At 39.2% G+C, this 13,433-nt stretch overlaps 1 protein-coding gene across 1 annotated transcript in view; it reads right to left on the bottom strand.

Moving 5' to 3' along the window:
- Positions 1 to 1,943: 1,943 nt before the first annotated feature.
- Positions 1,944 to 13,433, bottom strand: part of PRKAR2A (protein kinase cAMP-dependent type II regulatory subunit alpha) — a 58,608-nt gene continuing 47,118 nt past the window's right edge. The window contains exons 7-11 of the mRNA XM_030458590.1: positions 11,083 to 11,184; positions 9,242 to 9,316; positions 7,403 to 7,468; positions 6,570 to 6,708; positions 1,944 to 6,015 (exon numbers count right to left, since the gene is read on the bottom strand). Of these exons, the coding sequence (XP_030314450.1) occupies positions 5,882 to 6,015; positions 6,570 to 6,708; positions 7,403 to 7,468; positions 9,242 to 9,316; positions 11,083 to 11,184 (516 nt within the window). The 3' untranslated portion in view covers positions 1,944 to 5,881. The remainder of the gene's footprint in view (positions 6,016 to 6,569; positions 6,709 to 7,402; positions 7,469 to 9,241; positions 9,317 to 11,082; positions 11,185 to 13,433) is intronic.

Below are 13,433 nucleotides of genomic sequence, written 5' to 3'. Positions count from 1 at the left end.
CAGATGGTGTTTCCGAGTGGTACATGCTAGCATTTAGCTTCTGAAAGATAAATATTGAACGCGGCACAGTAAACATGCTGTTGGAGAGGGGCTAGCAGAGATGCTCCTGCACTTCCCCTCTGAACGAAGTTGTATTGATCCTGATGCAGCTCTTGGTGGAGTGTCTGGCACCATACTCAGGTTACAGTAAACATAGGGCTGTGTTTTAGTTTAGCCTCTGCTTTGCTTAGCTTGAAACAGCTCAGAAAAGTACACAGAAGGAGGTTGGCAGCATGTCTTTGAGGCTTACTGGTCAACAGTGAGTAAAGACATTAAATAACCCCCTTTTAGTACCAGCATAAGTCTCTGCAGTTAGTCTGAAGATTGGTGAAGATATAACCTTCCAAGAGAAACAGCAGAAAGGATAGAAATGCCTTTGGTCTGCCAAAATACTGAAACATCACCCTCACCGGAAAAACATTATAAAATCTTTTTTTTAAGAAAAGGTTTATCCAGGAATCAATATTCAGCCCAGCAGAGTAACACTGCAATAGACCAACACCCATCTGATGCACCTGAGGTAGGTGCCAACTCACCACAGCACCATTTGCCATCAAGCTGCTCAGGCCATGCAAAGGAACTTCATAGTTCAAGATGTTTTCTCTGTCTGGAGTTGGGATTTTCTCTCTCACCCACACGGAGCCCACCTCCTCTGCCCCAGGTGCTCAGCAAGCTTAGGACCTGAGCCTCAGCACACTGTCAGTCTGTAAAGGCCACCCCTCCCTCTCTTCTACAGACACTGATCTGTTCTCATCTTCCTACTGCTGACAGCCTATTTGTGTCAGCTAAAGCCCTTGGTGATTTTAAAGAGGTATTCATAAGAAAACAAACTCATCTCACAAAAGCCTCCCCCTAGAGGTTATTCTAATCCACCCTTGCCTCAGACAGATACTTTAAGCATTCAGCAGAACTAGTTTGCAACTGTTCCAAAAAATAAAATAAAAAAATTTAGTGCTGGAAGATGTCACATTCCCCCAGGCAGTCTATTTTAGCTGTCTTCCAGACAGATATTTTCAATGCTCCATCAACAGCTTCCCTGCTGTAGCTTATGTCCCATATTAATAGTGGGATATTAATACATGGGATCATTTCTCCTTTTTTGAATATTCTCTGCCTCCTTTCCCCAGTCCTTCCCATAGAGAGGAAAAAAAAAATCCCAGGATTTCATTATCCTTCTGTAAAATGTAACATTTTCTACATACTTGTTTATCATGCTGCTGCCCCCTGGCCCTTTCAGGTGTCAACATCTTTGAGTTAAAGTGCCCAAAGCTGAATTACTGTATTTTTGCAGAGGCACTCTCAGGATTCACACCAAAATCGTTCTGAACCAACCTCCCAGCCTAGTTTAAAAATTGTACATTGGTTAGAAACAAAACTTAAATCAAAAGCTAATACTGAGTATTTGAACAAGCAATTTCACATGGTACCGCAGTAATTTTCAGACTGTTAAGATTTTAAAAAGGCAGCTTGCCACATAAAATTCAGTAGCTTTAAGTATAGGGCAGGAAGAGACCTTCAGGAGGAATACTGTGTTTCTCCTAGTGACCAAGAACTAGTTAGTACAGTGCTCAAACAATAAATCAGTTCTACGATAATTTGGCAGACATATCAGAGCAGCCAGTTTTATTGGGAGCAGTAATATCTACAGAAACTGGTATTATTGTTAAGATATTAGTAAAATTTTATCACCAAAAAGCAAAACTTGGTGGTCAGGTAATGTATAAATCTCTTTAGGTATTGCAACAGGGTGAGTGCTGTTCTCTGTAAGGCTCTGATCACACAAGCAACAGTAACTCAGGCACTCCGAGTACATCCAGTTAGCTGCTGTCAAGTCCACTCCTGGTGTAAGCACAGGGGGAGGTTGTGTCAGTCAATAAAAAGAACACACTGGATTGTAGAGGAAGGCTGGACACAACATGTCAGGTTTTTATTAACCAAAAGTGAAGCTGAACCCCAGAGTGGTTTAGGTCATTAAAACCATATGCTTATATGGCAAGCATTTTTCTTTCATATTCAACACTATAGTGCAAGAACCAAACTTTGCAGCTGTTCCTCCTTTGAGAATCAAGTATTAAAAGTAAAATGAATTAAAATAAGGGTCCCTCAATGAATCAATTAAAAAAAAAAAACCAACACATTTAACTCAAAAGAACAGACCAATTTTAAGAACTGTCTTATGAAACTCTCCCAAGTGAAAGACCTTTAAAAGCACTTGGAGCCTTGAGGTAGCAACTTCATGCAGAATTTCATTCCCCTCCTGCCTCACAGAGCAGAGGAAAATTAATAGCGCATTATTAGCTCCAGCCAGCTCAGCAGAGTCAAGTGTTCTCCTATGAGGTTAGTGACTTTCTCTTGCATCTTGAAATAGCAGTGTAGTGCTGCAGACTGTCAGGAGCAAATTCACAAGGAAGGCCTCTTGAAAGAAAATTTATGGTTTGAAAAAAACGAAAATAATCAGCAATAACAATAAGAACAAAAATTATCTGGAGTGAAATAAACCAAAGTGTTTGTGTTTTGTCAAGACTGGGTTACAAATGCATGTCAAGAACAAGAGTCTGCTTTCAGCCAGTGGAAAAAAAAAAAGTGACATTCAAAGGGGTTTAGTTTTTTGCCCTCTGTGCAAAACTGCACTTTGTTTTTAAAGTTTTGTTTTAAAGCTTTAAGTTTTGCACTTTTGTTTCTAAAAAGACAGCACTTACATTCTTTTTTGCTCTTTTACATTGTGAAACCTGTGCTGCAACATTGAACAGAAATATCCTATGCCAGGATATTTGGCCACCAAAAGCTCCTCTCAATAACTTCACAACAATCACAACCAGGGAATTACAAACAAGCGACTTTTCCCCCTCCCCCCTAAATCTTAAAGATGTTTTTCTCTTTGCCCTCTTTGCTGCTGAGTTCTTTTAATAAAAACTAGAGCTCTCTCTACTGCCTCTTCCACAGACTCCACAGCAGATTTACTGAACACTGAGCTCAACAACAAAAACCTGGGCTCATTCTCCACAACAGCTGCAATGAGCAGTAATAATGAGAAGGAATGAGCTGAGACACAGGGATGTGGGCAGATATTTATGAGCAGGCACCTCACCTCAGGCACTGGTCTGGGTATTGCCACTCACACACCTTCCAACTGCCCACTGCTGGTGCTCTAACCTGGCATCTGCCAACGTTGAATGTTTTGCTACAAATTTCTCTATCATCATGCTCCAAAAAAGTAAAGAACAGGTTGGTTAGACCAGACCAAATTAATTAAGACACATTGCAAATTATACTTTTAAACGGATGAGCCTTCTTACAGGCTCATTCTCCTTCAGTTTGATCTCAGGCAGCCTCTTTACATGACAATGATGTCACACAGATCCAGGATGGAATTGCCTGGTATCCCTGTGCTTTGGGAAACCTGGAAAAAGGTAAAACTTCAAAATTTCTTGTTCAAATGGGATGCCAATCTTTTGCTTTTAAATTCTCATCCTTTCATTTGGCTTCTAGAATCAAATCCTCTCTTCCAAGCAGATATACCTTACATCAGCCTAGCATGGCTTTTTGGTTAAGCTGCCAATGCTTGCATATGCTGAGGTATAAAATGCTGTCCTGCAGAGAACCAAAGGCTGTAAGAACCAGAATCCAGATGTAAGGCAGCCCAAACTGCCAGGCTCTTATGGATAAAGGAGAGGATACTCTGCCTGGGAACAGCAAAGGCCAGCTGATGATTATTCACAGCAGTTTTCTCTTTAACTCACATGACAGTTTAGGCAGCACAGAAACTCATACTGGTTTGGAGACAGTCACAAGCTGGCTTCAAAAAGACTCTTGTCTTGGAGCCCAAAGAATCTTAAAGTTTTATCTATTACCAATGCAAGGACCAGATAAGTATGATTTTTCATTTTTGTCTTGTGTTTGTTGTTTTGTTCTTTTGTTTATTCTGTAATCAAAATATTTTTTTCTTTGGTGTTAAATCCTGGAAGCATGAAATAAGTACTTGCTGCTTCTTTGGCTGTAATTTACAACAACAACAATAATAAAAAAACCAGCCCGATAAAGCAAGGGAAATTCACTGTTCTAAAGTACATGCAGTTAGAACAGCCACCAGACATCACAACCAGGACTTTAATAATATGGAAACACCTAGTTCAGTGGTGTCCACTACAAATCATTCACATGATATAAAAATATTATTCCAGTTACAATAACTGGACAACAGCCAAACTTACCAACTTTCCATCTTACTCCTATTGCAAGTACTGTGAGGAGCTTCTCCATTTAGGGGTAAAAATTGTCCAATAATCAACTCAGAGTTGCAGCTAAGCATCTCATGCCCTTGAGAAATGTTCACTGGGATAACTAGAAGCAGGAATTCAACATTAGCATCCTTCTATTCTTGCTCTCGTGGCCATAAATAAAAAGAGCAGGTTCTGTTACACTAACACCCACAATTAAAACTTTATAACCCCATAAAACACCAGTAAGTTTTGCACGAGCTGCAGAAGAATGCAGATTCAAAGGGTCACTAGATTTATTACCTACAAATTCAGTGTCTTCATATAAATATTTTGTTTGTACACCATAAAAAGGTCCTTCTTATGGTCTGATTCTTTAGATAATATTCTGATAAAATCTCAGCAGTAGCCAATTAAGGTCATTAAAGCTACAGAAATAGAATCTACCTAATAAATGCTGCAAATTTGATGGGTATTTTAGATAAGCATTAGCTTAGTTATCACCTAAACCAAAATGACTCCTCAAACACACCAAATGCAAAGACATTTGCTTTACAAAGTCAAACGTTGCCAACTTTTCAAAAGTTTAGCAATCAACGTGGTATTTGGAAGCATCCAAGTGTCTAATGAAGTTAGAATACTGTGAAATGTTAGGACTGGGGGGAGCTCCTGTAAACAAGTACAGAAGTAGTCTTCATTTAAATTATAAAACATTCACCTCCTTAAAAAGCTTTAAAACTGACCCAGACAACAAGAGCGCCCTGGGAAATCTAGCAGTATAAAGAATCTCTGTAAGCAAAAGAAGGTCATATATTGTGATCTCTCCACAATAAAATGTACTCAGTGTCAGGAACAAGGAGGAAATTTGGGGAGATGACAATGATGACACCTTCAGGCCATGTGATCTGAACCACTGCACTTTTTTGGGCAGCATAGAATGAATCCATTTTCTTTGCTTCTCAGAAAACACTTAAAATATACTAATGCTTCATTTTCTGCATTTTGTTGCTAAGCAGACTGTCCCATGTTCCCCAGCTTGGTTTACTTGGTTTAAGGAGCTATAATACCTGCTGCTTTCAGCAGATAGAAAACAACTTCAGTGTCACATTTTAATTAGCTCCATTGATATTTTAACTTCAAACCCAGATACTACAATTAAAAACAAATTTGACATTATGAAAGGAAAGCATGAGAGGAAGGTAATAAACCTGTAAAAGGCTCATACTCCACAGGCTGCCTCTGCAGAACAGGCAACCTCCCGCTATAGAATCTGGTCTGAAAATTTATACCAGTAGTAACACCAGAAGGAAAGATTCTTCTACATCTTGCACACTTTGGGTTTCATATCAGGCACTTGAACTGTTGGACAGATGCCATTCTGAACCAAGTGAGTGAACATAGGGTTAGAATAATCTTTAATCTAGGTCTAATTATGAAGTATCAGCAGCAAAGTGGAGACGGGGACTGAGCAATCCATCTGTGCTGAGACTTGTTTGTGGTTTCTAAAATGCCCAAGAAGACAGCAGCAGTAACTGTTCTGTAGTGTCCGTTTTCCTTGTGAGTTGTGTTGCTGATTGGAGGCTTTTCTGTGTCTTGAACTAAAAAGGCATTGAGGTACCCTGTGCCTAGTTCCCTGGATCCAACAGGTCCATGCTAGAGCCAAATAGTGCCACCAGCTGCTCCTCATAATGTGTTATATTCCTCTTCATAATGTCCATGCAGGGTCCAAGCAACCTCTCAAATGCTTGCACATCCATAACTGCAAAGGAAGAGAAGTGAAAACAAGATCGTTTGTCAAAAAAGGACACCACACACCCATCTTATTTTGAGATAATACAATAGAAGTCACAATACAATAGAAGTCACAATACAATAGAAGTCACAATACAATAGAAGTCACACAAAATGAAATAATTATTTCTGATTTCTCTCTGTGCTGTTATTTGGAGAAACAAGATCAATGAAATACATACCTGACCTCAAGTATAAGCCAAATACACACCACACTGACACTAGAAGATCACCTGAAAGCTGTGTGTAACAAACAAACTGTAGACAAGAAGCTGATGCTACTTACCCCTTCAAAGAGCACAGGACACACAAGTAGAGAAAACAAAATCTGCTGGAATGAAGCAGCAGTGCTTCTCAAACTTCAACATGGAGACCTGCTCCAGCCAGTGCTCCCAGCTCCTCGTGTCTGAATGCCAGTTTCCAAAAGGCTGCTAAGTTTTCAGTGGCTGCTCACTTGAGCATGGTCAACAACATAATCAAAGACCAGAAAAGAGCAGCTAGAAACACAGAACATCTGCTTACCTAAACATTTGACCTCTCCAACAGCATAAGCAGAGGCTGCTCTGGGTTTGTTGGTAACAAGTGCAAGCTCTCCAAAATACTGCCCTTTGTGACACCGGGTAATCTCCACTTCTTGGTTTGTTTCTTTACCTGTCATAGTCTGTTAAAAACAGCATACAGTACATTTTAATTATTTGCATACTGCTCTGTCTTTGTACAAGGCTGCAGTTAATCCCAGATATGTTACAGATGTGCAACAGCTCATTGGTTCAGCACTTTTAAACTAGCAAGTCCAAAGTCATGCTTTGTATTACTAAAACACCTTAGCAGCAAACTCAATTAGCAGTTTGATAAGAAAAGTGTATGCCAGCCCAAAAGTTTTGATATTGGCAGGTATTTACTTTGGGAACTGTTGTATTAGCTTAATACAGGCTTTATCATACACAAAATGTTGTTCCCCAAGGCTGCTTCAGAAAGCACAGAGATCCATTCAAACATCACTGTCTAAGATGTCTCTAGAGGTAACAGATACCAGGTTTTGTAAGTTGCAGTTTTCTACAAAGCTACAAAAAAAGGTTTAGTCAAGGCCAGGAAGAGTATATCAATATAGCATGTGGAGGAGCAAACATAAGCAAAAGATTCTCCAACTTCAGTAAAGTGACTTCTGGTCACTTCAGAACAGATATGTTGCTAATTCACATACACCACAATACCACCACATGAGTGACAATGATAAATATCCTAAAATAATACATTTAAATAAGTCAGGGTAGCCTTTTCCACACCATTTAATCAATCAATCAATCAATCAATCAGAGATTGACCTAAAACCTAATCACCCAATTTGAACTCACCTTGCTTTTGATCAAGATTCTTACTTCACCAGATTCTACGATGTAAAAGCAATCTGCTTTATCACCCTATGAACATGAAAAGGCAAAACAAATTATTCTTTAGTTTACTGTAAAAGTATGTATAAATGGTGAAAGCTTTCATTCTGAAAGAGGCCTGGTGCAAAAATCTATTAGAATTCTACTAGAACTGACAACTACTAAAATTCATAACATTAAAAGGTGACTGGTTAGATAATATATTAGAGGAGAAGGAAATATTAGTACACACCATCCAGTGACAAGGCAGGTGGAAAGGAAAACACAAAGGAGATGAATGATATACATCAAGTTCTAGAAAGGTATCGCAAGGTGTTCTTGAGTAACTGAGTGTGAAATTAAAAAATGTTTTAGTAAAAATCAGCTCTTTCTATGAAAAAGCCACTCTGAGGGTAACCAGCCACTGGAACCCAGATTGGTTCTGAAGTGTCCATCCTCTAGGATACTGAAGAGGTGCCTGGGCATGGTCCTGGTGAGGTCCAACTTTAATTGCTCTGTGATTACATGAGAGCTTCTAGAACCTTTTTCACATCTACCTAAATTGCATCAGGTTGCAAAACTTCAACAGATTGTAGTTCACACCTGTCCTAGAGGCTTTTCCAGGACTTAATATTTTGAAAGTTTTGGCTGTGACAGAGAGGGCTTTCGCTCTCCATACCAACCCCTCTGGAGGCTTGATACAGGACTGGAAGTCAAGAGTGGAGAGCAGGCACATGCCTTCTGCTATGAACCAGAAGCAAGGAACTAAAGGCTTCATGGAGACAGAGCTGGATGAAGAACTGATATGAGGAAATCCTGTAATGTAAGAGCTGTCACAGCTTTTCCAAATATAAAATTTCACTATCTTTAGCAGAGTACTACCATCACCCAGTCACATCCACACTGTTAATGCTCCTTTTAAGGTAATCATAGCCTTGTCCCTAATGCAGTTATTATAAAAGATTAAAATCAACTGCATAATTGGATCGCTGATTGTGTAGGTTCCCAGTTTTGAGACTGATTTATAAGCTTTGATTTTGCTGAGAATTCATTTTACTCAGGGTCTTCAGCAACAAGATTTTCAACTGATAAAATTGAGGCTATGTTTGGAGAGAAGTAATATGTCAGATTTGGTTATCAGCAGACTAAAGTTTCCTCATTCAGAGTTATTCAGAGACATTCAAGGTAATTAACTGTTCAAGACATTATCAAGGAACCATATTTTGATTAAGGTGACAGTTGTGATCAAAAGCCTGCTATTTCAGGTAAACTGAGGCCTTTCTTGCATTAATTTGAACTAGAACACTTTTGCAACAAACAAAGCAACATAGCTAAACTTGCAGCAAAATTTCAGTGTTTCATCAATAACAGCATTCCAAAAAGTTATGTATGTCACAGACAAAAAAATTCCACAGCTTTAGCTTTAATTTGTCCAGTTTCATATTACACACTCTGGCCTTGATCTGTTCCAGAAGACAAAACATATAGCAACAACCAAAGGTACTGAACTGACACCAAACTACTCCACCACTGAAATACTCCTTTTTAAGTGCATCAGGGAAAAAAAGGGGTTTTAATTAACCCTCATAACTTCTTTGAATAATTAGCTGAGTTGGAGCCAACTAGCAAAACACTCCAAATTACTTCATTTAATTTAATCCAAATCATATTCCTGTTGGACTGTTTGGTTTTGTTGTTCAGTCAGACCTAGGAATTAGGAGATGCCTTTACTACATGCTTGTGACTCCTTGTTTAATCTGGTCATAGATGCCTATGAAAATCCTAGCTGGGGGCTTTCATGGAAAACTGCATGGACATCAATACCTGAGAAATAATGCGTTCTCCATCTTGATACACTTTCTCCCCTATAACATCCACGATCTTCATTCTCTCTGATGCCTGCAACACAGACAGAAATGAAATTAAACAAACATCTATCCACCTGTGGTAAACTCTGTAGCCCTGAAATGAAGAAGCATACACTAGACAAGCAAACGTGTAGTAACTGGGTGATGAAAAATACCACCCCTACACTGACATTATTATACTGCACCACAGCTTTCAAAATTACCATAATCAATAGGAAATACAAATTGTCTGCTATCCCATTCTTGTGGTTTTCTTACCCTCAGAGTTATTTATTAACTGATGTGGCTGTCTTAGGACAAAGCAAAAAACAAAACATTTCCTCTAAGATTCCGTTTGAAGAAAATTTGAAGAAAATACTCAGAGAAATGTGATAAACTCCTTAAGAATAAATTTTCTGTGAGGAACACCAGCAACACATTTTCAAAACATTTTAAACAACATATACTTGAATATGTGGGGGGGTTTGTGTCCCAGAACTCTTTCATAGAGTGGACAGAGGAAGGGGATATAAAAGGGATACCAGTTTTACATTGTAAGCACACACTGCAACAAGATGTCCAGCAGCAAGGGCAAGAGGTACTAATCTGACATGCAATGAAATGTGTCTGAACCTTCATGAACAGGGAGGAACTAAAATCAGCTAAATTTATCTCTAGTGTTTCCCACTGCACATGTGCAACGTCACAAAGCAACAATATTGGTTCAGAGGAGTATAAAAGACATATTACAAAGGAAGAAAATCTTACAATTAAAATTAGTATCTCAACAGATGATTCAGTTATAGTCCATTCATTCCACAAGTGCACCTGAATCTAGCACATGTTTAAGAAACCTAATTCTGATCCATGCATGATTCAACTGCAGTGTGTCATACAAAAAGCTATCCAGTGCTAACGAGTTATTTTTCTAGATCTTAATATATTTATGAATCATTTTGAGGCTCAAAAAAGTCACACTGATAGAACCAATTTAAGCCAGGCACTGAGGGAGGCATTGCACAATTACCTTTTCCACAGCTACCAACGTAAATCCAAAAGAAAATATATTAATGGTTGCTATTCACACCTAATGATACTATATAATTTTGTAATCTTCTCTCAAAGGGATTAAAAACACTTCCTAAATACTAAAGATTAATTCTGAAAAATAGACTTAAAAAAAAAATATTTTCAAAGCTCCAGAAGCCCTCTGAAAACACAGGCTGAATCAACAGAAGTGACAATTTATACATTGTTCCTAAAGTCAGGGATGACACAGATGAACATGACATTTGCTTCCTCTCCCTGGTCTTGTTCCCAGGTAGCAGAGCTTCCCTTTAGCCTATTCGTAATTTACCTTCTGAATATCTGTTAAGGTTAAAGCAAGGCCTACTACAGCTCATAATCTTTGCCTCAGATTTAAAACCATTCATGGCCAAAAAAGGCCAAATATCCCAGTGACTGTATCATTAATATCATATCCTCAAAGGGAACCAAAGCCCTCAATTCCAATATTCACTTTAATACCTATTCTGACACATTTATGGATAGTTTTTGTGGTCTTGTGATTTTTTTTTAAACCTTTAAACAGAATGAGATTAAAATGAGCAAATCACCTACTGTGAACAAAGGATTTGAAAAAAAAAAACAGAGTACAACTTTAACAATGCAAATTAAATTGTGCAGTAAACGTGACACCAAAACATCTCTTGATACTTTTTGCTAAGAAAAAATGACAGATTTCTGACACAGCAGAAACACTTACCACAGAGCTAATGCTAATGCAAGAATGATGCAGATGTCTCTGAGAAGTCTTACCTCCAAGGATTTAAGAAGGGGCACAGACTCAATAAATAATTCATATGTCTTCCTCTTCTTTGCGTTGTTTTTCAATATAATTCTTCTGAATGTCACTCGATCCTGCAAAAAACAGCACAGAGAAACACATTACTCCTCTTGACTAAAATGCTCCTTTTAAAACATGAATGAGTATTTGCAACAAACACTGTCTTTGAAAAGCCAGCTGTTAAAATGATACCATATCCATCACAATGGTAATCCTAACAGCTCTTGGGAGAGTACTTTCTGCAACAACAAATTGAAAAACAGGAAGCTGTAAGACCTGCTCCTCAGAGAGGCATTTAAGAATTCCATTTTTAGTCTAACTTCTACTGGTTTTCAGGATTGAGGGGTTTGGCGTTTTGTGTGGCTGCTTGCTCATACATCTTTCATGCTCCCACAAACAATAAACAATTATGCTTTTCTTGCTGAAGCTATTGGAAACTGGCACTTCCAACACTTATTTTTATAATATAATATTTTTTTATATTTTTTATTTTATTTTTTATTTTATATAACTGCAGGATAAAGTCTCAGATTCTTCACTGGAGTCACAGATTTCAAAAGTAAGCTGGACATTTATACTGGCCCCAGATGGACGGGGGACAGAACACCAAAGAGCAGCAGGCTCGATTCACTCCTCCACCTCCTAGGAGCTGAGAGGCAGCTTTTAACTACGACTATTTCCTAAATGCAAGCTTGCCACGTGTGTACCATAAGCATCTTCCTGATGCTTTGCTTTGGAAGCCCAAATATCGGGCACGATTCCCACCGCCCCCCCCGTCCCCCGCAGCCGCTGCTCCCGCAATCCCGGCGGCCGCGGGGCGGCACTGCCCGCCCGAGCACAGCGCCCTGCCCGCCGCGGCAGACATCTCAGAGCACATGGGTCACTCGAACCAAAGGTTTGTTATGTCCAAACAGAAAAGGGAAGGCTCGGCTATGGGCAAACACCGATGAGAAAGGTAGAAGAGAGAGGAGACTGAACAGCAGGCGCGCCCAGGAGAAGGGCACTGAACCCAGCCGGGATCTGTGTGCTTGCAATAGGATAATGCTCACAGTCAGCATCAGCACTGAATTAATTGCAAACGCTGTGAGAATTGCAGAACCTTACACAAAATGAGCCCCTAAGTGTAAAAAGCAAAAGCAAAAAGCCAGAGGGAAGGAGCAGAAGTTTGATTAGAGAAATGATACCATGAAAAAATAAGAATCTTTCCAGTTTACACAGACCACAAACATCCACTCAGAGTCATTCTTCTGGATGTCAGTTTCAGAAAGCATCAACTGCTAACTCAGCAGACACCCGGAGGTGAAGAGACATTTTCAAGTAAGAGAACAGTTTTATGGGGTGCAGGCTGCAAATACCTGTACCTTCAAACAACAGCTAATACAGGTGTCATTAATGGAACATAAATGTTAAAGGAGGTGAAAAGGTGAAGACTAATATTGCTGCTATCCAAAGAAAAAGACATAATAAAGCATGAGGGATTGTTTTGTTTTTCTTTTTTTTAAATAAATTCTTTAGTGGCAGAGGTCTCTACTAATGCACATGTTCAGAGAAGCAGAAAGGTGCAGAAATGGTACGATGAGCTGTAAAAGCATAAAAATTAAGAATTCAGTCATTTGAGAGTATTGGTAAGGGAGGAGAAGCAGCAGCACTTGAACAAAAAAGGCTGAGTAGGGAAGGAAATGTGTGCGATCATGCAGTGTTCCCCAGACACCTTCAGTAGCAAAGGCTGAAGACATTTCTCTGCTCCAGAAGAGACCCATGTGTGATTAGTGCTTTGTGTCTGAGCCTTCCAGGCTTTTGTTGGCATAAGTCTGCAATGAAGCAGGAGTAATCCACATTTCCTAAATGGCAGATAACCCATGAGCTTTAGCAATGACTTCAGCAGACTAATAAAAAATACAACTGCCTTCCTTCTATGAATGAGCTCAGTTTGTAGGTAGCTGCTTTGTTCTGTCTTGTTCAAGAAATTAGATTCTGACATTACTCCCTGGTTGATTTACCAAAACCTTTCCTTTCAGCTCACAAAGTAAAGGGAAGTCAGATTCCTAGGCAAGTGCTGAGATTACAGTAAGCATGCTGTATGTAGCAGCTTATCAGTCCTATAATCAAGGTCACGATACATGGTCAACCACCAGCAATAGTTGCCAAGGAGCCCAGCACACACAGAAAGCATACAACACTTCTGGCTTCAAAGGCTTCGTTGATCACACAATCTGCTTATTATGTGAGCCCTCACAGATGAGTAAGAGAGCACTGTGGAAATAACCCTACCCAAACAGCATGGAGAAAAGAACTAAAAAAGGAAACTAATGTCTACAGCTTC

Source organism: Calypte anna, chromosome 12 (assembly GCF_003957555.1).
Source record: "Calypte anna isolate BGI_N300 chromosome 12, bCalAnn1_v1.p, whole genome shotgun sequence".
NCBI classification, from domain to species: domain Eukaryota; kingdom Metazoa; phylum Chordata; class Aves; order Apodiformes; family Trochilidae; genus Calypte; species Calypte anna.
This window is presented reverse-complemented; position numbering and strand designations above follow the sequence as displayed.